The sequence below is a fragment of the Procambarus clarkii genome, chromosome 30 (genome assembly GCF_040958095.1).
Source record: "Procambarus clarkii isolate CNS0578487 chromosome 30, FALCON_Pclarkii_2.0, whole genome shotgun sequence".
In the NCBI taxonomy this organism is placed as follows: Eukaryota; Metazoa; Arthropoda; class Malacostraca; order Decapoda; family Cambaridae; genus Procambarus; species Procambarus clarkii.
In genome coordinates this window covers 24,035,042-24,061,073 of record NC_091179.1, presented here as the reverse complement: position 1 = coordinate 24,061,073, position 26,032 = coordinate 24,035,042, and the positions used below count along the sequence as shown (strand labels likewise).

The 26,032-nt window shown below is 40.3% G+C and overlaps 1 protein-coding gene across 1 annotated transcript in view; it reads left to right on the top strand.

Annotated features, from left to right (window-relative positions):
- Positions 1–1,331: 1,331 nt before the first annotated feature.
- LOC123765553 (peroxisomal membrane protein PEX13) overlaps positions 1,332–26,032 on the top strand; it is a 42,854-nt gene continuing 18,153 nt past the window's right edge. Inside the window, exons 1-6 of the mRNA XM_045754230.2 lie at positions 1,332–1,580; positions 5,176–5,445; positions 5,777–5,893; positions 11,744–11,874; positions 14,898–15,163; positions 23,158–23,353. Of these exons, the coding sequence (XP_045610186.2) occupies positions 1,498–1,580; positions 5,176–5,445; positions 5,777–5,893; positions 11,744–11,874; positions 14,898–15,163; positions 23,158–23,353 (1,063 nt within the window). The 5' untranslated portion in view covers positions 1,332–1,497. The remainder of the gene's footprint in view (positions 1,581–5,175; positions 5,446–5,776; positions 5,894–11,743; positions 11,875–14,897; positions 15,164–23,157; positions 23,354–26,032) is intronic.

Sequence of the window (26,032 nt, the reverse complement as noted above, 5' to 3'; positions counted from 1 at the left end):
ATTAGGAAGTGATGTGGTGGAGGCTGACTCCATACAGTTTCAGATGTAGATATGATAGAGCCCAGTAGGCTCATGAATCTGTACATCAGATGATTGACAGTTGAGAGGCGGGACCAAAGAGCCAGAGCTCAGCCCCCGCAAGCACAACTAGGTCACAACTAGGTGAGTACATGTTACTACATATCTCTATCCTAACTACTCCTTTTACCAGTCATCCCGACACACATTATATCCATAATTCAACCAGTTAAAACCAAGGCTGGGAACATTAACGAAATACCATCAATGGTATAGTTCACTGTGTCAGGGGACAGGAAGCCAGAGTGTATTCATACACGTTAGGCTATTATCTAGCCTAAAAGATCGCTGGATGTTTTCTCGAGATCGACCACAGGTCCCAATCATTATGGCCGAAGAGGAGGAGTACGAGGGAGAGAATCAGTAATAGCGAGAATCCGTCTTGGATACAAATATCCATGGAGATATGGAATGGAAACGACAGTTGATCAGCGAAGTTGCAGAATCTGTGATGAGAGTGACGGACACCGCCTTGAACACTATCTACGTGAATGTGAACACCTGAGAGACATCAGAAGTATGTGTAGAATTATAAACCCCACATTGTTTGAGTTAGGAAATCACTATTTGTCAAATATTGATACTGTTCTTAAAAGATTCCCCCATTTTGCACCCACAAGATAACGTAAGATTTTAAGGGTTGATAGATGTTAATCTTCTTGTTTGAGGAGCTGTTTACTTGAGACAGTTAAGCAAGTCCCAGCTGCGTCTGGGTACAAGTGACAGGATGAACAACCCAGCGGGTTTTCTTCCTATTGGGGAGTGTTATACATACTGCTATGGCGGTATGTCCACTCACAAGATGAGTGGCGCTGCCCAATAAACTCGCCCCTCGGGGCAAAATTAAAAAAAAAAAATTAAGTACAATTTCCAAATTAAGCAACTGACATATGTGGAGAGCTAGTGTCACAATTGATATGTTTGTCCTGCACACCGGCCCCCATTCAGTGGGCAGCGGTGGATAGGTTACAATCATGTATCCTGGCCGGGGAGGATTTAATGGGCACAAATCCTTAACTGTAGCCTCTGTTTACTCAACAGTAAAATGGGTATCTGTTGGTTGTTAAACCATTTGGCGGGTCGTATTCCGGGGAACATAGGACTAAGGACTTGCCCGAAACGCTACACGTGCTAGTGGCTGTACAAGAATGTGAGAACTCTTGTGTATATATAAAAAAAAAATTATTTAGTTACCAGGAAATTCTTTGTAACTTTGTAAACACTGAGAGGCATTCATTAATTCTAGCGTGGTTGATGGTCCGGGGCGGCCAAGGCCACTCAGTACCCCCCGCGTCGCCGTCCAGGGAGCACGCTGCTGCTGCTGCTGCTCTCCCGCTCGTCATCAGCTGCTCCTACGCTGGCTAATGGACCCTAAGGGGAGTGTCGGGCTCCTGTCAAGACCAAGTTAGTGTGGAGTAAATGGCTTCCGCACCCAAACCCTGGGAGCGACAGAATGGCGTCAACCAGAGGCAACCCAACTTCAATCCTGACAACGCAAACGCGTGAGCTTATTAAACTGATAAGCGTTTAGCATCATAACAATCATATCTCAGACCTTCCTTTTGAGCACTATGAGTAGTGTGTAGCGTGTGTGTGGTGTGGTAGTTGTGTGGTGGACCACAGTCTCGGCACTACAGTACATAGACCAGCAACAGGGCGAGAAATATGGGTTCAATTTCTTATCCATTTTAGAGGTCATCCTCTCTGGTGTAGATAGTGATAATCCTCTCTAAGTGGACCATGGTATATATATATTGACGTAATGAAGCTTTAGAAAGTAGTGTTTGGTACTATTGGATTTGGGCAAGTCAGAAAAGGTTTTTCTATTTTTATTGGAAAATAACATCTAACCTAACCATCTTAGGCCTAATATAGTACACAGTTGAACTCATATTTTACTACAATGTGCCTATTAATTTTCTTACAATGAACCTGTTAATATTCAAATTTTGCTTCAAATTACTTAAAATTATCTGTTGGAATAAGAACCTGCCCAAAACGCTGAGTGTTAATGGCTTTGCAAGAATAAAAACATCACTGCTATGTACTCTCATAAACCCAATGTACCCCCTTGTGTACATATATATATAAACAAACAAACATGTGCTATACTAGGCCTAGGAATATTTTAGTTCTTGGCTTTATTTTTTCTCACCGTAAAGCGAATACAGAAAGAAGAAATGCAGAAAATAAACTCCCTGTAACCTACCTTACCCCTATATTGTCAACCCATGTCTGCTATTTTTAAACAATGCTGTTTGTCGACCTAATTGTATTTTTGCTGTTATTCTGCCATGTTCCCCCTTTTTTATTTTATTCTCAACACATTTTATACTTTAATCTCGATTAGTATTAAGTTTGTCTTTAATGTTTTTCCTGCCCGAAATGCTTTGCGTAATAGTGGCTTTAGGCATTGTATGTACTAGCTCTATCTATAAATCCATCAACTTTTGTATCTCACCTTGTGTGTGTATGTACTTTACCTGAATAAACATTTGAATTTTTGAATTTGAAAGTTCAAATTCTATAGTCAGATTTAATCAAAGTCGCCGGTCTCTGAAAACTTGGTTATTGAAGTTTTTGTTAGACTAAGAATAGTAATTATTGTAAAAGTTAATATGGATTGAAAAAGTAGCCACTCCAATAAAATTACTTTAAAATGGATGTTGTAGATGTAATACTGTATTGGATATTACATGTAATAATATCAGTGGCCACCTTGAAGCCATCAACACAGCCACTCTCCTGGTCTAAAAAGGTGTCCATCAGCTGGACACCCTCATAAAGACTGTCAAGCAGTACCCTCCCCCGCGATAACAGATTGACGATTAAATGCAACCTCAGAATACTGAAAAGTATTACTGAACAAAAAATTGTACCACTTACGGGCTATTCATGCCTGTGCCACCTCTTGGGTGGCTTAATCTTTATCGATCAATCATCTGTGATATTGGGAAAGTTAATGACACAAAACTGGTAGCATATGGTGTTTCTCTCTGCACCAATTGGCCAGATACCCTGGTGAACTAGGTACTGTATCTCTGGGAATTGTGGTTAGTACCATACTTGAAGATAGGGAGGGGGGGCTTGGTAATCGACCCATTCTCAGACCAAGTACATTCCATTCAGCAGTTGACCCCAAAGACACATTCATAAACTTTAACATCTTGTTCGTTCAAAATTGGAATTTTCTCAAATATAAATTAATATATATTAGCTTAGCATATGCCTATTTAGGCATTGATTAGGCTAGGTGTTTAGATTCTGTTTGCGATTATTTGTACTGTATTTGTAGTACGTGGGTGAAGCATTTACAGTGTTGTGATTCGAACAAAAGTCGTTAGCGAAGCACCTGTTCTGGAAGTGTTCGAATGTCATCAGTTGAGTAGTGTGTAAACTGTTTATCATTCATAAACAGACGTTTGGCAGGTGCATGGAATGGACTTTGGCCTTTGTTTATACAGTAGGTACAAGAGTGTACAAGAATGTAACAAGGTTGGGATGCGGTAGTGCAGTTGGGTTCGTTCTAGACTCAACCAGGAATCCTGGGTTTAAATCTGAAGTGGGACAGGTATGGTTGGGCATGGTTGCCCAACCATTCCTGAATGGTTGTCACCTAATGCTTCTGTTCACCTAGCAGTAAATAAGTACCCGGAGTTAGTGACCTCCTTGTGAGGTTGCATCCTGGCGAGGGTCGGTAGTTTGACCTTGGGAGTGGGGGGAGGGGGACATCTATAAGCTTAACATGTATTTTCACAGGTTGTTCCAAACAAAATTGACTATTAATTATAAATTAATATAGATCTATGGCACACCAATAAAGTGGTCAGTCTCTGGAGGCAGTCTCTGAATGTGTAATGCAATAGTCCATGTCATTGACTTAAAACTGATAAAATAGACATATGGGCAATATTTCTTTTCATCTGATGCTTCTCTTCACTTAGTAGTACTCACCTAGCAAGGATTTACTTACTTTAGAAATAGGTGTCCAGGAGTTAGGCAAGAGTTTGAGGCTTGCTGACGGGAACCGGTCGGCCGAGCAGACAGCACGCTGGACTTGTGATCCAGTGGTCCTGGGTTCGATCCCGGGCGCCTGCAAGAAACAATGGGCAGAGTTTTTCACCCTATGGCCCTGTTACCTAGCAGTAAAATAGGTACCTGGGTGTTAGTCAGCTGTCCCGGGCTGCTTCCTGGGGGTGGAGGCCTGGTCGAGGACTGGGCCCTGGGGACACTAAAAGCCCCGAAATCATCTCAAGATTGCATCATGAGGAAGGTCAGTAGTTGCTCTCGGGTGAGCTTTATAAGACCAAGTCCAGTATTGGTTTCTTTTTCCTGACAAAAAGAACACACACGGGTGACCAACATATTTAATGCCATACACATAGAGAAGTGTGTATTAGGATCTAATTTTTATATGCAGTGTAGCATGGTATTTTTTTGTGGTTTGGTGTGTTCTGCAGGAGATTTTGAAAGTTAATCTTCCTGTCTGGAGTTGGAAGATTTTAGAAGGAAAATGTTATTTTTCCAAAATGTGAAGGAAATATTTTTTTTGTCAGTACCGTACCATATTTGGAGACTTGCACCATCTAACAAATTTTTTATTTTCCCTATTATTGTGGTTTTGATATGGAACAATTTAGAAAGAGCAGTTTGACCTGAATCTACATTTTCAAATATTGTATAATTTTTCTATCAATTTTTTTAAGGCACATTTCAATCTTTTAATTTGATATCACCAATACATTAAATTGTTGTATCATTGGGACAACTGCATTATAATTTTTTGTTAACCACTGTACTGTGCCAACCGAGAAATCTCGTTCTGAGAGTTGTATTTTTTTTTTTTTTAATTAGGCTATATTTTAATGTTTTTTTTTTTAATGTTTTCATCACTAGTTTGAAATGAAAATGGTCGAGTTTGGAAGCATTTTAACATTAACTTTACCTGAACATTTATAAACTATAAAAATGTCCTTAATTGCACTCTGAAGTTTTTGCCAAAAACTTTGTTTCGATTCCTATATTGTTTAACTATGAAACTTAGTGAGGTTACAAGAGATAATGAGCATTATGGATTTCAATTCTCTACTTACACAGGTTTGTATCAGTATCTCCACATGTGGCCCCAGGAACTGGCGGTGGTGGTGGGGGGTTCTCGCACACCAGCCAGCCACCCCTGCCTCCACGCCCTAACTCTACTAGAACTAGCACATTCTCCCGACCATCTTATGGTGCCTATGGTTCCTACGGGGGTGCTTACAGTTCCTTAGGAGGGTCTTACTATGGTGGTGGATATAATGCGTACGGAGCGACGTACGGGAACTACAACCGGTTCGGTATGATGGGGGGAGCAGTGACTGATCAAGGGTAAGACTTGCAGTACACATGTTTCCTTTTAGTATTTTAGGGATGTTTTATAATAGGCAATTCTGATTATTCATGTTGCATATTATTTATGCATTGACAAATAATGCATGAATACATGTGCATGTGCAATATTTCAATGACAACCTCTATTCTCTACCATGAGTACAGCGTCTTCAATTTTGTCATAGCCGAATGCTTATTTTTATACAATGACTTTAATTATGGCTAAATACTTAAAATGCTGGTGTGGTGTTGAAAGTAAAATCAATTTTTTGTGCAGTGATTTTTCTGAATTGAAGTATTAACTGCAGTAATTGGAGATTAATTACAGGTTTATGCAAGCAGCAGAAGAGAGTTCCCGTCAAGCCTTTCAGAGTATAGAGAGCATTGTTCATGCATTTGGTTCCGTCAGTATGATGCTGGAGTCAACATATCATGCTGTTTACAGGTACTGTATGTTGTATTTGTTTCAAATATTTTGCAATGTTTGTTAATACAAATTTAATTGCTTGTTACAGAATGTATCTAATATCAGACTTTCTGATTTAGTCCTGTAATTTACTCAAAAATGGTGCTAATTGTCACTTCAAATAATGTTGTAAATTTTTTTAAATGTACCTAACACTTGACCCTTTTGCTACAATAAGCATGAACATGTGCTTTTCTCCAAAAAGTGGACTGTGTTAGGTGAGCTTTACAAAATACATTTTTTTTTTTTTTTTTTTAGACATCTGGTCTTCAGAACGTTATGTATGGACCAGTCAACTCCAGTCGATGGTGTGTCAGTTAACAAAATCAACCATTGCTGATTACTTCGCATCACTTTGTTGATGCGAAGTAAGTTCGCTAACACTGTGTTTTCAGTTGTGCACGAACCATACCTGTGAGTGCCGAGATACTCAATCATCAGAGGTTTCTGGAGATAGCAGCTGTAACTGGCTGATGTTCAGAGAGAATTGGCACCCTACTAACCTCTCTAAGGAAACTACTTATCCTCCCATCTCGTTCTGCCACAGCCCCAGTCTTCCTCACTTTTTACTGTCCTCATTAAATTTACATCTGCAAACATTGACATCTGAGCTCGCTCCTCACTCCTCTCTGAATCATTGGGTGGCCACAGGCAAGGAGAGCCAGAGCAAAGATCCTAATACTTAGGGATTTTGATCAAATAGAAATAGACCGGTCGATAAAGGATGCTCACGAGGGAGATGAAGTAGGGAGAGCAAGATTTCTAGACATTACAAACACTTCCTGTGGCAGCATATCAAGGAGCCCACAAAGTGGTGGTGATCTACCAGCTACACTGGATATGGTGTTTACCCAAAATAAAACTGTAGGGAACTTGACCCTTGGGTTGCTCTTGTGATTATAGCCTGCAACACGCCCAGGTGCAAGAAATAAAAAATAATAAAAAAAATTTCCTCTTGTAAAACTGTTCATTTGTGTTCCCTGACCACAGGGGAAGGGGAATCATAGGTGATGTATTTTGGCCTCAATACGGCAAGGCATCCTGGCAAAATTGAGGTGTTGACAATGCAATCGTAATAGTTCAGACAGCAACAGAGGTCGCCACACAGTCAGTTGACGCTGCCTCCCCTCCCTCACTCGTTCAAGGCCAGACACACTAACATTCCACTAACAACCATACTGTTTGTGGTGTTATTACACTATACGCACACATTATATATAAGTATCTTCACATTATGTTCACCATAACTGTACAACTAAACTCTTATGGTGAGTTCATACAATATCAAAGGTTGCTACACAGTGGATGCTGCCTTCCCTCCCTCAGAGATTCCTCCTCCCACCATATTGTGCCGTTATTACATTATATACTCACGTTATATATTAGTATCTACATTTGTGTTCACCATAGCAAACCACTAAATTGATAAGGTGATTCTAGGCAATAACAGGTGGCCACAGTCAGCAGACAAAGCTACCTACCTACCTTTCTCCCTCCCTCCCTCCCCTCCCTCAGCATTACTCCTCCCACAATACTATACACAGTGCTAATTATCACAACAATCCTGCTATTATCAGAATCCTGGTAATTGTTATCACAGGTCTTGTGTAATACTATCATTGCTAAATAATGCCAGTTACATATATACTTTTACATTTTTTAGGTGATGCTGTGGTCACAAGCTGAACAGCAGTGCTGTTAGCTCATGCTGCATGTGCCAGCCTTGGTGGCTCACTCAGTAATTATCTAAGTGATTACCCAAGTGTAGTTACAGGATGAGAGCTACGCTCATGGTGTCCCGTCTCCCCAGCACTTTCATATAGTGCTTTGAAATTATTGACGATTTTGGCCTCCACTACCCTCTCACTTGTTCCAACCGTCTACCACTCTGTTTACAAAAGTGAATTTTCGTATATTTCTCCGGCAGCTTTGTTTCGTTAGTTTAAATCTATGACCTCTTGTTCTTGAAGTTCCCGGTCTCGGGAATTCTTCCCTATCAATTTTATCGATTCCTGTTACTATTTTGAATGTAGTGATCATATCGCCTGTTTCTTCTATCTTCTAGTTTTTGCATATTTAATGCCTCTAACCTCTCCTCGTAGCTCTTGTCCTTCAGTTCTGGGAGCCACTTAGTGGCATGTCTGTCCACCTTTTCCAGTTTGTTGATGTGCTTCTTAAGATATGGGCACCATACAACCGCTGCATATTCCAGCTTTGGTCTAATAAAAGTCGTGAACAATTTCTTTAGTATTTCTCCATCCATGTATTTAAAAGCAATTCTGAGGTTAGAAAGTGTAGCATAGGCTCCTCGCACAATGTTCTTAATGTGGTCCTCAGGTGACAGTTTTCTATCTAGAACCACCCCTAGATCCCTTTCTTTGTCAGAATTTTTTAAAGATTTCTCACATAATTTATAGGTTGTGTGGGGTCTGTTCTCCAATTCCACGTTCCATAACTTGGCATTTATTCACATTAAATTCCATTTGCCAAGTGTTGCTCCATATACTTATTTTGTCCAGGTCTTCTTGAAGGGCATGACAATCATCTAGGTTTCTTATCTTCCCTATTATCTTAGCATCATCAGCAAACATGTTCATGTAATTCTGTATTCCCACTGGTAGATCGTTTATGTAGACAATGAACATTACCGGTGCAAGAACTGAACCCTGTGGTACTCCACTCGCGACATTCCTCCAATCCGATACCTTGCCTCTGATTATGGCCCTCATTTTTGTCAGTTAGGAAATTTTTCATCCATGTTAGTAGCTTACCTGTCACTCCTCCAATATGTTTGTTTCCAGAACAACCTCTTATGGGGACCTTTGTCAAAAGCCTTTTTTAGGTCCAGATAGATGCAGTCAACCCAACCATCTCTTTCCTGTAAAATCTGTGGCTCGTTCATAAAAACTGAGTAAGTTCGTTACACAGGATCTTCCAGATTGAAAACCATACTGTCTGCCTGATATTATATCGTTTTTCTGCAGGTGTTCTACCCATTTAGTTTTAATTATTTTTTCCAATATTTTGACTATTACATTTGTCAATGATACAGGTCTAATTAAGGGGGTCTTCCCTGCTTCCACTTTTGTAGATTGGAACTACATTAGCCTTTTTCCACACATCAGCTACAACTCCTGTAAACAGGGATGCCTGAATAATCAGTTGAAGTGGAATGCTGAGCTTGGGTGCACATTCTCTCAGAACCCATGGTGAAACTATCTGGACCAACTGCATTGTTCTTACTTAGCTCCTTGAGCATTTTTTCGACTTCGTCTCTAGACACCTCTGTGCTCTGTTGTTCTCTGGAATTCTTATTGTGTCCAGTTCCCTAAAGATTTCATTTTGTACAAACACACTTTGGAACTTTTCGTTTAGTGTTTCACACATTTCCTTTTAATTTTCCGTGAATCTATTTCCTATTTTCAACCTCTGAATATTATCCTTTACCTGCAATTTGTTGTTTATGAATTTATAGAATAGACTTGGTTCTGTTTTGCATTTGTCTGCAATCCCTTTTTCAAAATTTCTTTCTGCCTCTCTCCTCACTGCCGTGTAGTTATTTCTCGCATCTTTGTATTGCTGGTATGTTTAGGGGTTTGGCCTCTTCCTGTATTGATTCCATTTTTGTGTCTTTTGGTCTCTGGCCCTCTCGTAATTTCTATTGAACCAATCCTGTTTCCTAGTTCTTCATCTCTGTTTTGGTATAAATTTTTTTGTGCCTTTATCATATATTTCACAAAACTTGACATACATCTCATTCACTTCCTTGCCTAGCATCAAGTCTGTCCAATTATACTCACTAAAAAAAATTCTAAGGTTGTCATAATGTTAGTATTGAGGCTTTCATGCTCAAAAATGTTGCCCACAATTTTTTTTTAATAGATGGTGTCTGTTTACAAGAGCCCTAAGGAAGCTGATGTGAACCCTGTGTAGCCACGAGACTTTAAAATCTTGCATGGTACACCAAAACAGCTATAGCTGTGGTTCACAATTCTGTGAGTTACTCGCCACAGCTATTAATGTGTTGTGCAGTTTAATGGTTAAAATGAGGTACAACTATGAGCCAGTGACCATTGCATAATGTTTGATTACATTGTTGGATTAATTAAGGTGACAAAGTTGAAGAGAGTATACACTTTTCAGAATTTACGCGCTCTCCCGTGACACCCTGGGACCCAAATCGCACAGTTGAGGGGTGGCGCGCGGGGTACGCCAAAGTGTTAAGAGTGTGTCAGAAACAGGACATGGAACAGGAGAGAGCACAAAAAATTTGACTACAGGAGGATTAGAGATTATCTGAGAGGGGTTCGGTGGGAGACTGAAATAGAAGAAAAGTTGGCAAATGAGGTGATGGAACTCGTAACATAAATGTGCAAAGAAGCGATGGAACACTTCATAGTTTTCAGGAGGGCAGTGGATAAAGGGAGAACAGCAAACTCATGGTTAGACAGTGTAATGAGGAAAAGACAAAATGATGGAAGAAGTAGAGAAGTACAGAGGCAATAGGGAGGCACTAAAGAGGGCCAGGAATTGAATACACAAGAATTAAGAGGGTAGTTGAGCAGCAGTTTGAGAATATGGCAAAAGTAAAGAGCTAGGCTAAGCTGACATGTGGAGAAAAACAATATGAGACCCTGTACTCACCTAATTGTGCTTGCGGGGGTTGAGCTTTGGCTCTTTGGTCCCGCCTCTCAACTGTCAATCAACTGGTGTACAGATTCCCGAGCCTACTGGGCTCTATCATATCTACATTTGAAACTGTGTATGGAATCAGCCTCCACCACATCACTTCCTAGTGCATTCCATTTATTAACTACTCTGACACTGAAAAAATTCTTTCTAACGTCTCTGTGGCTCATCTGGGTACTAAGTTTCCACCTGTGTCCCCTTGTTCGTGTCCCACCCGTGCTGAAGAGTTTGTCTTTGTCTTTAGTGTACAGGTTTCTGAGCCTGTTGGGTTTTAATGTGATCCCTGTCCCCACAGTTAAGAACACTCTTGGTTAATGACAAGGTATTGTGTGAAGAACTCGACTAGAGGTTCCATGAGGTCTTCAAATCGGAACCAGATTAGTCTCCAACACACACAGAGATCACACTAACGTGATGCATCATATGAACAAATCCACAAGGGCCGTGACGAGGATTCGAACCTGCGTCCGGGAGCATCCCAGACACTGCCTTAATCGACTGAGCTACGACAGGTTGTATCTTGTAGCTCAGTCGATTAAGGCAGTGTCTGGGATGCTCCCGGACGCAGGTTCGAATCCTCGTCACGGCCCTTGTGGATTTGTTCATTAGTCTCCAAGTTCGGGTGACAATAGACAAGCAGCAACAACACTGGATAGAATTTTAATTATGTTGAAGAGGTAATGTAAAAATATTCCTGGAGGAAGTGGGTGTTACAAAAGCAGTAGGACCAGCCCAAATATCACCATGGTTGCTGAAGGAAGCTCTAAGGGATTTTGTTACCCATTAACTAGTTTTAATATTATAGTACCTCTTGATTTTTAGACAATTTTCTTACTCATATCATTGCTTTCATCTTTTACCCGAGTACTTCACTTTATTGACAAACGCTTTTATTTGTTGTACTGTAACTAACAATTGATTTTTATCATCCAATTCTGCATGTTTTATCTGTGAACTGCAATGTATTTGTCTACTATTGTTGAGCTTAGTTACTATGTACAGTATCTCTAAGTTCATTCATATAGAATAGAAATGAAATTGCTTAATGTTAGTTGGGTGCCCTTATGAAGTTTGGAATTTGTGTGTGGAAAAACATTCTTTGTACAGTATAATGGTAATACGTCATTTTTTCGTTCTCAGTTCATTTCGTGCTGTATTGGGAGTTGCTGACCACTTCTCCAGAATGAAGTCACATTTTGCTCAAATATTTTCTGCACTTGCTGTTGTGCGAACTCTACGGTGGCTGTACAGGAAACTGCTTTATCTTATTGGTAAGTTGAGATCATGCAGGATTTGATCATCATTTTTAGTGATGGCTAGTACTGTACATATTTAATTTATTTGTAAGCATTTTTAATTATACAAGTTACTGGAATTTGTTTCCCAATTTAGGAACTTAAGTGAAAATGAATCTTGCTTCATTGCTGTCAGTATCTCTGCCTTATTATGACTACATTTGGAAACTTCATTTCAGGTAGTCTAATAAAGGCTAAATCTTTCCTGTTCTATATCTATTAAACTGCTATTGTGCAGTGTACTTGGAATGAATTGCTCTATTTTCTGTTTTCATTCAGTTGGCTTACCTCACCATCACTCGAATCTGTATACTTGTATCTTTTATGTCTCGTATGCAAGCCAGTCGTCTTTCATTGTTTACAGGTGTTCAAACCATCAGTGTTCTAACACACTTCTACCTCGCATCTTGTCTCCGTCTCTCCAGCATTGCCTCCCATTTGCATCTTTCATAAATGTTACTTTTCTGCCTCCTACATAAGCTGCATGGGTTTAGTTTCATCTGCTTTTGTTTTAAGAATGTAGCACTATGAAATCATTTTGCCAGTGAAAATTTATTTTGCAGCCAGACCTTAGGCCAGGCTTTCCTGGTGATCACCTGATCAACAAGGCCATGGCTGCTTGCAACCCACAACCCTGTATAGCCATCATAATTGAGCACATCTGACACCACATGCACAGACTTGTCTAGTTCCCCTTTGACAGTTTCAGCTTTTCTTCTGGCAATATTTTTTGCATTTGGTAGAAGGTTGAAGAGTAGGCATGCAAGTATTTCAAAGTATGTGCTAGTATCTATACTTTACATACATGAATACTTTATCATGACCGTTTCCTACTTTTGTGGATTTGTAGACATTAACTCTGAGGAACTAATCCACTCATGCCTCATCATCCCCACTGTAAACACAGATAAGTAGCACCAGTCCAGCAGTCATCTACCAACCTGTCCTCTTAAAAAGAACGTCGCTTTTGGCCGTTTACCAGTACTGTATGGCCGAATATGGACGTAAAAAAGAAAATTTGGGATTTTTTTTTCAATAACAGTAAGTTAAGGGTCCTCTGATAGGTTAGGTGGGCAGGAAATTCTCAGTCTCAAAACAGTATGAAAAACGTTAATTGAAAGTTTCCTCTTCTAAGCTTGCCGAGTAAGCCGGACGACTCAAACCGAAAACGGAACAGTACGTCACTTTTGTGAGTTGATTTCATTTCAAATTACGCCCAAATTTGGCCATACGAGCCAAAAGTGACGTTATTTTTAAGAGGACGGGTTGCATCTACAACAGTACCTCGCCACTTCATTCTACTAGGTGGACAGTGATCGTAATGATACATTTACTTCCTTATTACAAAGTATTTCCACCCAGCATTATTAGTAACCAATTCTGTTTAGTTTCACATTAAATTCCCGCTTGTATCTGGCCCCTTGCCTTCATCCTCTCCAACCCATAATTTCTTTTGCATGCACTCTTCACCAGTCCATCATCCATTTCTTTAGCAGCCCCAAACAACCTTGGTAACCTCTTCAGTCTTGCGATTAACATACACTTGTACTCTACATCATTCCATGGCATTGTACATGCACAATGAAATCACATTAACGTGATGTATCAATGAGAAAATCGGTAGAAGCCATGAGGAGGATTGGAACCCACATAATTGGTACTCTTAAAGTGCATGCCCTAGACCACTACACAACGATATGGTCCAAGCCATGTTACACCGCAACGTGATTTTTGAGCATGTTTTAGTGTAGTGGTCTAGGGGGTGTGCTTGGAGTACCAAATGTGGGTTTGAATACTTCTCATGACTCCTACAGATTTTCTCATGATATTTGGATTTCTTACACAATTCTCTAACACACTGTTTTTCAGGTTGGCCATTTCACGGTCACATCGGTTATCTCTCGTCTGTGCATGCATGAAGATTGGCACTAATGTCCTGTCAGAGCCCTGTGGCTGCATCTCTTTATATCTTGGTTTTTCTAATCCGGGCTCTCAGTGTATTGGTCATTTCCTTCAATGAACAACTTTGCTTAAAGAAATTCTTCCTTTTATCAGTCACACATGCCAGACATTTAAATGGATCAACTACTTCTAGCACTTTTTCATTCACATTTAATTCACACAGGTTTTCATTCTTTCTATCACTATGAACTTAAATTTTGTTTATATTCACTTTAAATATTCTACTTCCTCACAAAATAAAATGTTCAAGAACTTTTGGCATTAGTGCTGGGATTATATCCACTTCTAGGAATCTAATCAGTTTTCTTGTGGTTGCTTTTTGTGTTATGGTGGTGTTACCTAAAGGTCCATGTTCTCACTTTCCCATCTTCATTACCTTACACTTGTTTGGATCAATTTCAGCAGCCATTTATGTCTATTGCTGAAACTAGAGTTTTTGCATTACTGTTTCCTGTCATGCTTTATATGTGAATGATTCAGCAAAATTAATTTTTAAACTACTTTATTTATAACTTTTCAGTATTCACTATTTTTCTCTGAACTGATACCTTTCCACCCTATGAAAGTAGGAAATGGGTTAATGGGATTGGTAATGAATGAATTTGTTGTTTTTATTAACAAGCTTAGGTATACAAAGCAATGTGCTGCTCCCCTATTCTATATGACAGATTACACAGTGTAGACCAGAAACTAGCTAGAAGTTCACCTAATATTTCCATTTCACAGGATGGTTAGGCGTATATGGAATCAGGAGAAAATACCTACCTCAATACAAAAGCAAATCAACTCTGACTAAACAGCAAGCTATAAGTGATTGAATGAATGAATGAATAAATGTGATGGTACCAATTCTGAGACTGGATAATATGGAAAGTATATGATGAATGATTGTCTTTAGAGAATCTTTAATCTTTACCTAAAATGCTCTCCTAACATCCTCCAGGCTATTGTTTCCTCATCCCATGAGAATGGAAAAACTGAATAATGCTCATCATGATGTATTTTCACAATTGTACTGTACTTTAAACCTCTTGCAGGCTTAAGGTCTCAGGATCCAAGTTTAGAGGCTGCATGGCGCAACACTGGTGGGTTGAGCGAGGTGTCTGCGACGGCATTTACAGAGGCTGACATTAAAGCTTCCAAGTCGTCCTGGCCTATAGTAATGTTTTTAGCAGTTGTGTTTGGTGGTCCTTATGTCATTTGGCGGCTGTTATCATCACTGGCACCACAACCCACCAAAGCTAAAGGTTGGGTAAGGGGGCAGAGTGAGCACTATGCTGCTCTCGCACAGTATTCTTTTCAGGTAAGGGTTCTTCATTTATTTTTATGTAGAGTACTTGCAGAATATCAGGTTCTGTAATTTATTATATTAAACCCTGAAAATGGTTTACAAAACTTTGCTTATAATTTAAAGGTGTTTAATGCTCTAGTTTCATGTATTTGTATTGCAGTATAGACTAAGTACTGTAGTTGTAGTTACACTGAAGTATTTGTTAATTTAGTAGAAATGAAAATTGATAATTGCATCAGGGTAATGGGTATACATAAAATAAGGGCTTCATTCCATGAGACCATGTATACAAACTAACCATGCAGTTAATGCCCTCAGTTTAAATAACACAATCTTGGTTTTCAATCATGACTACTTTTTAAAGTGAAGTTCCCAGAAGTATGATAAGGTAATTAAGATAAAGCAAAGCCAATGTGATTAAAGTGTGACCTTGCGAGAATGGATCGCAGTAGACTGGTACCCGTTTGTGGGCTGAAGTGGAAATAGATAATCTTGACCAATTCCTTCCAGATGATTGTTTTCCTAATTTTTCCCCCCTTAGGATTATTTAGGGTTTGATTCTGTGGCACCCTCCCCTCCTCAGCTTGGGGTTTGTTTATAGTTGTCGTTGAAATTAAGTGTCAGCCAGCAGGGTCTGGTTCCTTTGCCTGCAGTTTGCCCGTATCATGGTCTAGGAATTGATGGTAGCTTGTGATGGTGCTTCACCACATCCATCACCTGTGGAATTTTGCAATCTGGCTTCACTGACTGCCTGTTGGGGGGTGGGGAGGGGGTGGAGTTGATTTCATTCAACACTTCTTGGCCTGGCATACGAGCCCCAGCCCACCCCAAGGTTGGCCTGGCGTTTCCTGCGAGCGTGCACCCTGCACTAAAATGTGTGTATTCTTTTTCAGTTTTATCACCTCAATTTTCTTGTTACGTCGTTGCTTTTGATATCAAATTGTTCGCAATAGCAGTCTCTAGAGAGAGAGATATGCATATATAAGGTAAAAAAGCACGGTGTGCTACCCACAGCACTCGTAAGTAAGCACTCTTCCACACACCCACAACACCCCGCACTAAAATGTGTACACACTTTTTAGTTTTATCACATCAATTTTCGTGTTACGTTGTTCATTTCGGTATCGAATTGTTCACAATAGAATGCTCTAAAGGGATATACAGTATTCATATAAGGGCAAATGGAAGAAAAATATTACCAATACCATAAGAGTAAAGTAAATATCATGTCAAAAAACTGGCTTTTCGTCATTACTGGCAAGTTGTGATGAGTGAAACAACTCTCATCTTTCCACAGGATTATAAAAGTATTGTCTTTGTCTGAATACAGTTTTATCTACTAGTAGCTTACCATTTGCTTGTAGCTGAAGATCTTTTGGTGCACCGTGCTGCAATCTGAGAGTACCACAGGTGTATACACCTTGTTAAAGCAGCTTCTCACTAAGTTGAACTGAGTTATAGTAGTTGTCCATATATAAATGGTGACCTTTGTTTTTCAGTGGTTCAATCAAGCCCCTAATTCTAAGCAAAGCACTGGAATGTAGTATACCATACAAACTGAGTAAATCGAATAATAATGACCCGAAATGGATAACAAAGGATCTGAAGAACCTTGTAGGTAGAAAGAGAGCTTTGTACAAAAGGATTAAGATTGGGGAAGTCAATTTAGAACAAGAATTCATCCAACTGGTTAGAAATTTGAAAAAGAGATGAGGGCAAAAAGAAACTATGAAGTTCGCATAGCAGGGCAAGCAAAGACAAATCCTAAAGGGGATTTTCAGTTATATTGAACAAAGATTAGGGAAAGGAAAGGATAGGTCCATAAAAAACACAGGTCAGATAACTGATAATGCCGAAGAGATGAGTAGTATTTTTGATAAATATTTTATCTTACTAAAGAGGAAATTTGCATTATGCCTTCAGCCGAACAAGTCTATATGAGTGGGGGAAGAATACAGGTTGCTTAGTTTAGCAGTTACCAGGGAGACTGTTATTAAATAGTGACACTAAAGCCAAACAAATCCCCCAGGGCCAGACGAAGCATTTGCCAGGGGTGCTTAAAGAATACAAAGAGGAGCTTTGCGACAATTGTAGACATTGTGTACAATATTTAATAAATCGCTAGTCGGACAGAGTGCCAGAGTCATGGAAGGTTGCTAATATGGTACCAATTTTCAAGAAAGGCAATAGATCTCGTGTCAAACTATCAGCCAATTAGCTTAATGTCTATTATGGAAAAGTTACTTGAATCAATAATTGCAAATACCATTCGTCTTCATCTTGAAAAAATAAATCGATAAATTATTCACAACGTGGTTTTACAAATGGCCGTTCATGTTTAACAAATTTGCTATCATTTTATTATGGCACAGTTGAGGCAGTTGATAGTGGTAAAGTTTGTGATGTTGTATTCCTTGACTTTAGCAAAGCTTTTGTTATAGTGCCATATGAAAGACTGATTAACACTTTGGCGTACCCCGCGCGCCACCCCTCAACTGTGCGATTTGGGTCCCAGGATGTCACGGGAGCGCGCGTAAATTCTGAAAAGTGTATACTCTCTTCAACTTTGTCACCTTAATTCTCGTCCTACGAGATTAAATTTGGTATCATTGTGTTCGCAATAGAATTCTCTACAGCACTAAATGCATATAAACTCCAAAAGCCCGGCTAATTACCCGCAGCAAACAGAGAAAGTGCGAACGAGTTACCCAGGAGCGCGCAAACGCGATAATGTTTTCACTATTTTCACTCTGGTCACCTCAATTTTCGTCCTAGGTCTTTCATTTTGGTCTCAATGGGTTCGCAATAGAATTCTCTAGAGGAACATTAGCATATAAAATAATAAACCTGGTCACGCTCCAACCGCCGACGAGTTGAAGACGGGCCACGCGTTAGCCGCGAGTGAGCGCTCAGACACCTTCCAGCTACACTCCCAATTCCTGCCCTTTTCAAGCCTTTCTTTCGCAATTTTCTTCCTGGAAGGGCTTTGTTCATGATCACTATCCATCGTGGAGTAAGCGTAGATAGTTTCTAAAGCCGCAGTAAGAAATATAGCCACGGAAAATAGCCGAAATGTTCGCACGTTTGAGATGCGAGGGGAGGCGACATTGGTCACAACAGTGGAGCGAAAACAATAGGCCGACGGCGTGTGCCGAGCCGCCTGAGGGCCACGAGGGCGCAACAAAGAAAAAGGGAAGACGTTGGTGCGCATTTTAAAACCAGTCCCCCCAAAATCAGATAAAAACCTGATTTTTGGCGATTATTTAAAGTGGATGATGCAATGCTGCGTCATGCCCGGGCGAAAGTGTTAAAAAGATAAGAGGCTCATGGTATTGGGGGTGCTATATTAACACTTTCGCGCTATCTGGACGCGCCGGCGCGTTCGGTTTCGTCTAACGTAAACGCATAGTGGACATAAAGTTATGTCAACTTTTAAAATATTTGTATAAAATTCAATTTTTATCCGATTTACTTTGGGTTTGTTTCAAACTGCGCGCTATGAGGCTCTCTTTCTCACCACTAGGCTGCATGGTACAATAAGTTCATGAAAGGTGTGGATAACGTCGATCAAATGGTATTTTGTCCCAAACGGGTTGCAGGTGGGTGACTTTAGCCGTTTATACTGGTAATTCTTCCCCCATATCATGTATTATATGCATATGTCTGTTTAGGGAATTTTATTCCGATCAATATACAACCAAAAATAACTGTGTGCAACAAGTATAATCTTGACAAACATAACAAAAGTAAAAATATTTCGTGTGTGTTTGACGCTCACTGATATGTTCCAGCGTTGTTTTATATTTGTCGCTATTCTAACTTACGCTTTGTTGATATTTTTTACCTATGGGCACATAGAACATTCTATTGCGAATACATTGACATGAAAATGAATGACGTACATAGAAAATTAATGTCATGAGAGTGAAATAAGTATAAACTTTCAAAGCGCTGTGCGTCGTCCCGTCACCGATACCGGGTAACAATTTCACCACTTCCCACACTCTTGCGGGCGGGCTGCATCAATATTCAACGCTTATATTCATATCACCGTGTTGGGAATTTCATTGCGAGTCCATTGATACCAAAATTAACGCTGTAGAACAAGTGTGGAGGTGATTATAATCCCAAGAGTAAAAACATTTTGTTGCTGATGGGCGCTCACGGCGAGTCATCTACGTAGTTATTTATTTGGTGCTGGTATCCCTATATGTTTCGTGACTTATTTTACTAATGTTCTTCTAGAGAATTTTATTGCAAACACGTTGGTGCCAAAATGAAATACGTAGCATGAGAACTAAGGTCAGGAGAGTAAAAAGAGTATACACATTTTTGTTTTTACGCTTAAGCGATAAAAACGCAGCGCGCACATTCGGTTGGCTGAGTGACCTTTGCGGAGAGCGCGAAAGTGTTAAGTTAGATTAGGGTATGGCTATACCAAAGGAAACAGTTTGCATCAATGGAGTTATCGCTTGCTTTGGACACCGATCACATCCATTTTTTTTATCTTGAGTCCTAGTTGTGGACAGGACTCGCAACCACTACAAAAATATTTGTATAAAATTCATTTTTTTATCCCATCGACCTCGGGATAGTTTCAAAATAAGTGCCTTTAGAATGCACACAATTTGATACCAAAATGAAAGATGTAACACGAAACTTGATGTCAGAACACTTGAAAGATTATAAATACGTTTTTGGGTCTAAATTTTGAATTTTAAAATATATGTTAAAATTCTATTTATTGTGCTATTGTTATGGGACTAGTTTTAAAATGCGCGCCTTTATATTGCAAACAATTTGATATCAAAACGAGCGATGTAACACAAAAATTGATGTTATCAAACTGAACGAGTATACACATTAGGTTGTGGTGTGCAAATTGGTGCTTGTTCACGGGTAACTTTAGGCTTTGCTGCGGGGAGTCTTGCCAGGCTTTTGGACATTATATGCATATTCATCTGAAGGGAATTTAATTGCGAACACAATGATACCAAATGAACGACGTAGCACAAGAATTAAGGTGAGAAAACTGAAACAAGTATACACATTTAGGCGTTGCCGCACGCTCGTCCACACCATTAGCCCCATGACGTCAAAGTCTGCAGTGCGCGCGTGGCGCGGGCGATAGTGTTAAGTCGGTGACAAAATGTTGTAAGTGGAGTGCCTCAAGGATCTGTCCTGGGACCTCTGTTATTCATAAAATATATAAAAGATTTAGATTCAGGTTTGAGCACCAATATTTGCAAATTTGCCACCGATACAAAAATTCGGAGGAAAATTAACACATTATGACTCGCTATCACTTCAAGATCTAAATAGCGTTTTGAAATGGTCAAAAGATTGGCAGATGCAGTTTAATGCTGACAAATGTAAGGCTAGGTGGTGATGATAGTTACAAGATAAGAGCTAGATGGTGTTGAGATTGCAACGTCGGATTGCGAAAGGGATCTGGGAGTTATGATTAGCAAGACTTTAAAACCAAAAAATCAGTGCATAAATGTTCGTAATAAGGCAAATAGGATACTGGGATTTATTTATCGAAGCGTTGGTAATAAGATCCCTGGTGGTGGTCTTCAGCTATATCTTGCTCTGGTTAGGTCCCATTTAGATTATGCAGTTCAGTTTTGGTCGCTGTACTATAGAACGGATATAAATTCACTAGAACATGTCCAGCTTAGGATGACAGTTAATCCCCCAAATTAGAAACTTATCATATGAAAAAACTGATAAAGCTTAAATTACATTCTCTAGAAAGGTAAAGAATTAGGGATGATATGATAGACCTGTACAAGTGGATGAATGGATATAACAAAGGGTGATATTATTAGGGTATTAAGTGTCAACACAAGACAGAACATGAAACAAAGGGTATAAATTGGATAAGCCTTAGATTTAGGAAAGACGTGGATAAATTTTTGTTCGGTAACAGGGTTGTTGATTTGTGGAACCAATTGCTGCGTAATATAATAATGTAATATAATATAAATTCCTTGATTGTTTCAAATGTAGGTTACATACAGTATATATAAATGAGATTGGGTAGATATAAGTAGGAGCTGCCTTGTATGGGCCAATAGGCCTTCTGCAGTTACTTTCATTCTTATGTTCTTTCTTATAACCATTTGAATTGTCTTCCCAATTCCTGTATACACTTCAAAATCATAGATGTAACCAGTACACGATTTCCCTCACTTTCCCAGTTTCACCCTCGCCTGCTGTTTGTTTTAATCACCTCACTGTCGACATCGCTATCATTTTTGGCACTTTAACACTTTTGCTCACCCCGCGCGCCACCCCTCAACTGTGCGATATGGGACCCAGGGTGTCACGGGAGCGCGCGTAAATTCTGAAAAGTGTATACTCTCCAACTTTGTCACCTTAATTCTTGTCCTACGAGATTAAATTTGGTATCATTGTGTTCGCAATAGAATTCTCTACAGCACTAAATGCATATAAACTCCAAAAGCCCGGCTAATTACCCGCAGCAAACAGAGAGTGCGAACGAGTTACCCAGGAGCGTGCAAACGCGATAAAATGTTTTCACTATTTTCACTCTGGTCACCTCAATTTTTGTCCTAGGTCTTTCATTTTGGTCTCAATGGGTTCGCAATAGAATTCTCTAGAGGAACATTAGCATATAAAATATAAAACCTGGTCACGCTCCAACCGCCGCCGAGTTGAAGACGGGCCACGCGTTAGCCGCGAGTGAGCGCTCAGACGCCTTCCAGCTACACTCCCAATTCCCTCCCTTTTCAAGCCTTTCTTTCGCAATTTTCTTCCTGGAAGGGCCTTGTTCATGATCACTATCCATCGTGGAGTAAGGGTAGATAGTTTCTAAAGCCGCAGTAAGAAATATAGCCACGGAAAATAGCCGAAATGTTCACACGTTTGAGATGCGAGGGGAGGCGACATTGGTTACAACAGTGGAGCGAAAACAATGGGCCCACGGCGTGTGCCAAGCCACCTGAGGGCCACAAGGCTCAACAAAGAAAATGGGAAGACATCGGCGCACATTTTAAAACCAGTCCCAAAAAAATCGGATAAAAACCTGATTTTTGGCGATTATTTAAAGTGGATGACGCAATGCTGCGTCATCCCGGTATTACCGACAGTAAACAGATGACGCAATGCTGCGTCATGCCCGGGCGAAAGTGTTAATGATCAGAAAATTAGTCGACTAAAGCCTGGAATTTTGTTGGTGCGAGTCTCGCTTCTCTGTACTCTTGGCGAACACTACTTAGCTTTTCCCTCGGATGTCTTTCACTGCTTTCGTCCTGGACTGGCTCTGTTCTTGATCATTATCCATCTTGGAGTAAATGTAGTGTTTATAAAGGCCCTACCAAATATAGCCGAGGAAAAATAACCAGAACGGGCACAAGTTTTTGCGAGAGCAGAGGCCGCAGCGGTGAAGAGTGTGAACACAACAATAATAGGCCTACCGCATGGGTGGTGGAGCCATGATGCCACATGGGCCATCATAGAAAATGGAAAGACGTGGTGCACTTTTTAAAAAGTCTCATAATCTGAAAAAAATTTGATTTTTAAAGAATATTTTAATTTAGGATGCAGCATGTCTTTGCCCAGACTGAGTATATTCATATATGGATGCATAGTTATTGGCCAGTGTTAAAAATGGAGGCTCCAGTCACTCTGGTTTCTGGTAGTAGCGGTAACAAATTTTTTGCTTTGCTGCAAGTAGGGGGTTTTGTTCTTGCCTTGGGGCTCTCCATTCTCTATCTTCAACTGGTTGTCCTTTTTTGGCCAAGAATGAGTTCTGTTTTTCTTAGAGAAAACATAATTGTTTTTTACTCATCTAGTATGCCACAAATGTGGCATTTGTCATGCAAGTTTCTTACTCTAACTAGTAACTTGGCATCATCTGCAAACATTCATGTAAGTGATTCTCCTCTGCTAGATTATGTACAGAAGGTAAAATGCATTATCTACTTCAGGTCAAGGTTGGGAGTGAAAAATCAATTCATAAACATCTGAATTTTTTTCAGGGTGAAAGCAGAAATGAGCTTAGTTTTAGAGCTGGACAGTCTCTATTCTTGGCACCCAGGGACCAGCAGCCCAGTGTTCGTGGATGGCTACTAGCATCTAATGGAACAAATTTTGGGCTGGTACCAGCCAATTATGTAAAAATTTTAGGGCTACGATCTGGCTCGTCACTTCCTGGTAATTCACAAATGAACCAAGGTAAGACAATCTTTCTTTGTATTGTTTAGCTAAAATGGCAGGCGTCCAAAGTAGTGATTTTATAAATGACGAGAAAGTTTGGATCATTATATTCGCATCATGATGGCAAAATGACTCGACAATTTGTGTTCAAATTTTTATATGCTTGGTAAATATCACATTAACCCTTTTCTTGGTACATATATGCAGTTATGGACAAATGACAACAAATTAAGTGTTGAATATAAGGAACTGCCTCATTCTGGTGGATCCCCTTGGTGAATCCCTGAGCTAGAGCTAGCCATCTCGTTAGCTCCAAGCCCAACATAACCCACCAGGCTCTTTCGAGTTTTCGGTGCCTGCTGGAAGCCAGGAACAGAATCTGGTCCGCTCATTAGAGGCAAAAGGAGTCTGGGAATACTAAATGAACCTCGACCAAGAGCAAAAATACCAACGGGAAGGTAGTGCACCCCAAAACAAGCAGCTGTATGGAGAAACATTGGCAACTGTGACAACTATGTGCACATCTGTTAGAGCTCCCACCACTAGTTGCACTCCACCACTAACATACGGAAGCCCTGAGCTTCAGCCAGTTAGCCACCTCAGACATGTACCACCAAAAGATGATCCCCAAATACCCTGAAAAGGGAAGGGCAGAAATGGGGAGCCACTGAGGGGACCCACCAAAAAGAGCCATTTCATTACATTCAATGCTGGATTTCTAGGAAGGCTTCCCTGTGGCTTCCTGAGGTATCCCATCACAGAAGCAAAATAGAGGAAAGGCGCACCCAAAAATGGAATGGGTGCCAAAACACTCGACCCAATGCCTTAAGTGTTCAATATGCACCAAGTAAAATGCATTTTGGACACTCTTTAGACTGCCAAAAGCCATGACTCCAAATCTCTGCCCATGACACATTTACTAAGAAAGCAGTAGTAGTTGCAAACTTGGAAATATCATGGGTCCATGGGTAGACTGCAGGTTGACTAAACTACACTGTGCTGTAAACAAACTGGGACAACAAAGCCTTAAACAAGCAATTACCAAAGGCCCTCTCCAGAACCCCTTGTCTCATTCTTGGCTTCAAAAGGAGATAGCAGCTACTAATGAGGAAAACACACCTCGGGGCCAAAAGAATGAAGTCCTTGCTTCCGATAGAAAGTGCTAAGTTCCCCAACTCTACAACCAGATGCGAGAGCCAGCAAAAGTATCGCCTTGAGAAACAAATTCTGGATTGAAGGAGAGAGAAATGAAAAGAAACACAAGGACATGATCCAGAGACCAAGAAGGTGGAGTGCCTCAAACTGTCGAGAAATGTTAACCAGTGGCCCCAAATCACTTGGTGAGCACTGGTCACAAACCCTTGCCTAGGTCAGAGGCAGCTGTGAACAAGTTGATCGTGAAAGGTCGTGATGGCACCATGGGACCAAACCTCAAAAAAACCTGAAGAGGAAAATCGTGAGGGAGAAGTTGCCAAAGGGCAAACAGTTTGAACCAGATAGCGCACGATGACAATAGGGGCAACATTGGCTGTCGGCCGAAAATCTCAAAAAGAGGCCCAGCCAGATTAAAAGTCATGACAGAGCCAACATGGGACCTCTGCCATTTGAATCTGGTCAAATTAGAACCAAGTTTTGTGGCACTGTGCCCTAGCTTGAAGACTGACCAGAAGCCCAAACAAGGGAGTTGTCAAGAGGCAAAGATATGGAACCCAACAACTGAAGGCAAGACACCACAACCCGCATCATTCTAGTAAAAGTACTGTACAGGAAGTCGGGTTCAAGCCATAGAGAAAAGTCAGTGGTAACAGACGCCATACCCAAGAACTTGAGTCTGTGAACCTTGGATGGATGGGGATGTACCAGTATGTGTCGTCAAGGTCCAGGGTCAATTCTAGAGGTACAGTACTATGACGAGAATCTGGAATAGAGCAGTAGCTATTCTGGCAAGTGTTGTGCCAATCGTACATTAATAATAAAAAAAGAGAAAACAAAGTAAAAAAAAAACATTGGATCTACTGTGTGAGATGCGGGTGAAAACCAAAGTGAATAAAAACGTCAAATTTAATATAACAAAAAATCTTTAATTTTACAAAAAAATATAAGTAACAATGAAAACAAAACTCCTTACTTACACATGATCAAGAGAGAAATATATGCAGGTGAAGTTTATGTTAATAACAAAGGTGCAGGTAATGCTTCAAACAAAATGCTGTGCAAGTCTGTCACCCGGAGGCGAGAGTAGATGCTACAGCTATGAGCACTCTAAGGGATAATCTGTTGGGCTGGACGTTGACAAGCCCTTATATATGGGGCATGTCATACTTGGCACAAATTCTGGCGTTTTAGACAAAAAGTTGGTAGTTAAACGATCGAGAGAGGTAGTTAGCTGGTGGTGTCTGGTCAACCGGCGAGACAACAGGTGTCTCTGGTACTGTAGGGTGGAGGGGGAGGCGACCTGTCTAGACAATACGCTTAGGCACGTGTTGTTGTCGTTTGTTGAATCTTGATGTTGGAGCATGCAGATACGTTGAATAGGCGGTAAAGGAACAGGCAGGATCTACTGCCAAGCAGGAGATTACCATAACAGTACTGACTGTAAGAGCTTGGTAATTTGGATTCCGACAACCTGAATGTCTGAATTACCTGAATGAATTTTTTACATATAAACCCAAATGGGGATTTGGGTTAGAAAGTTAT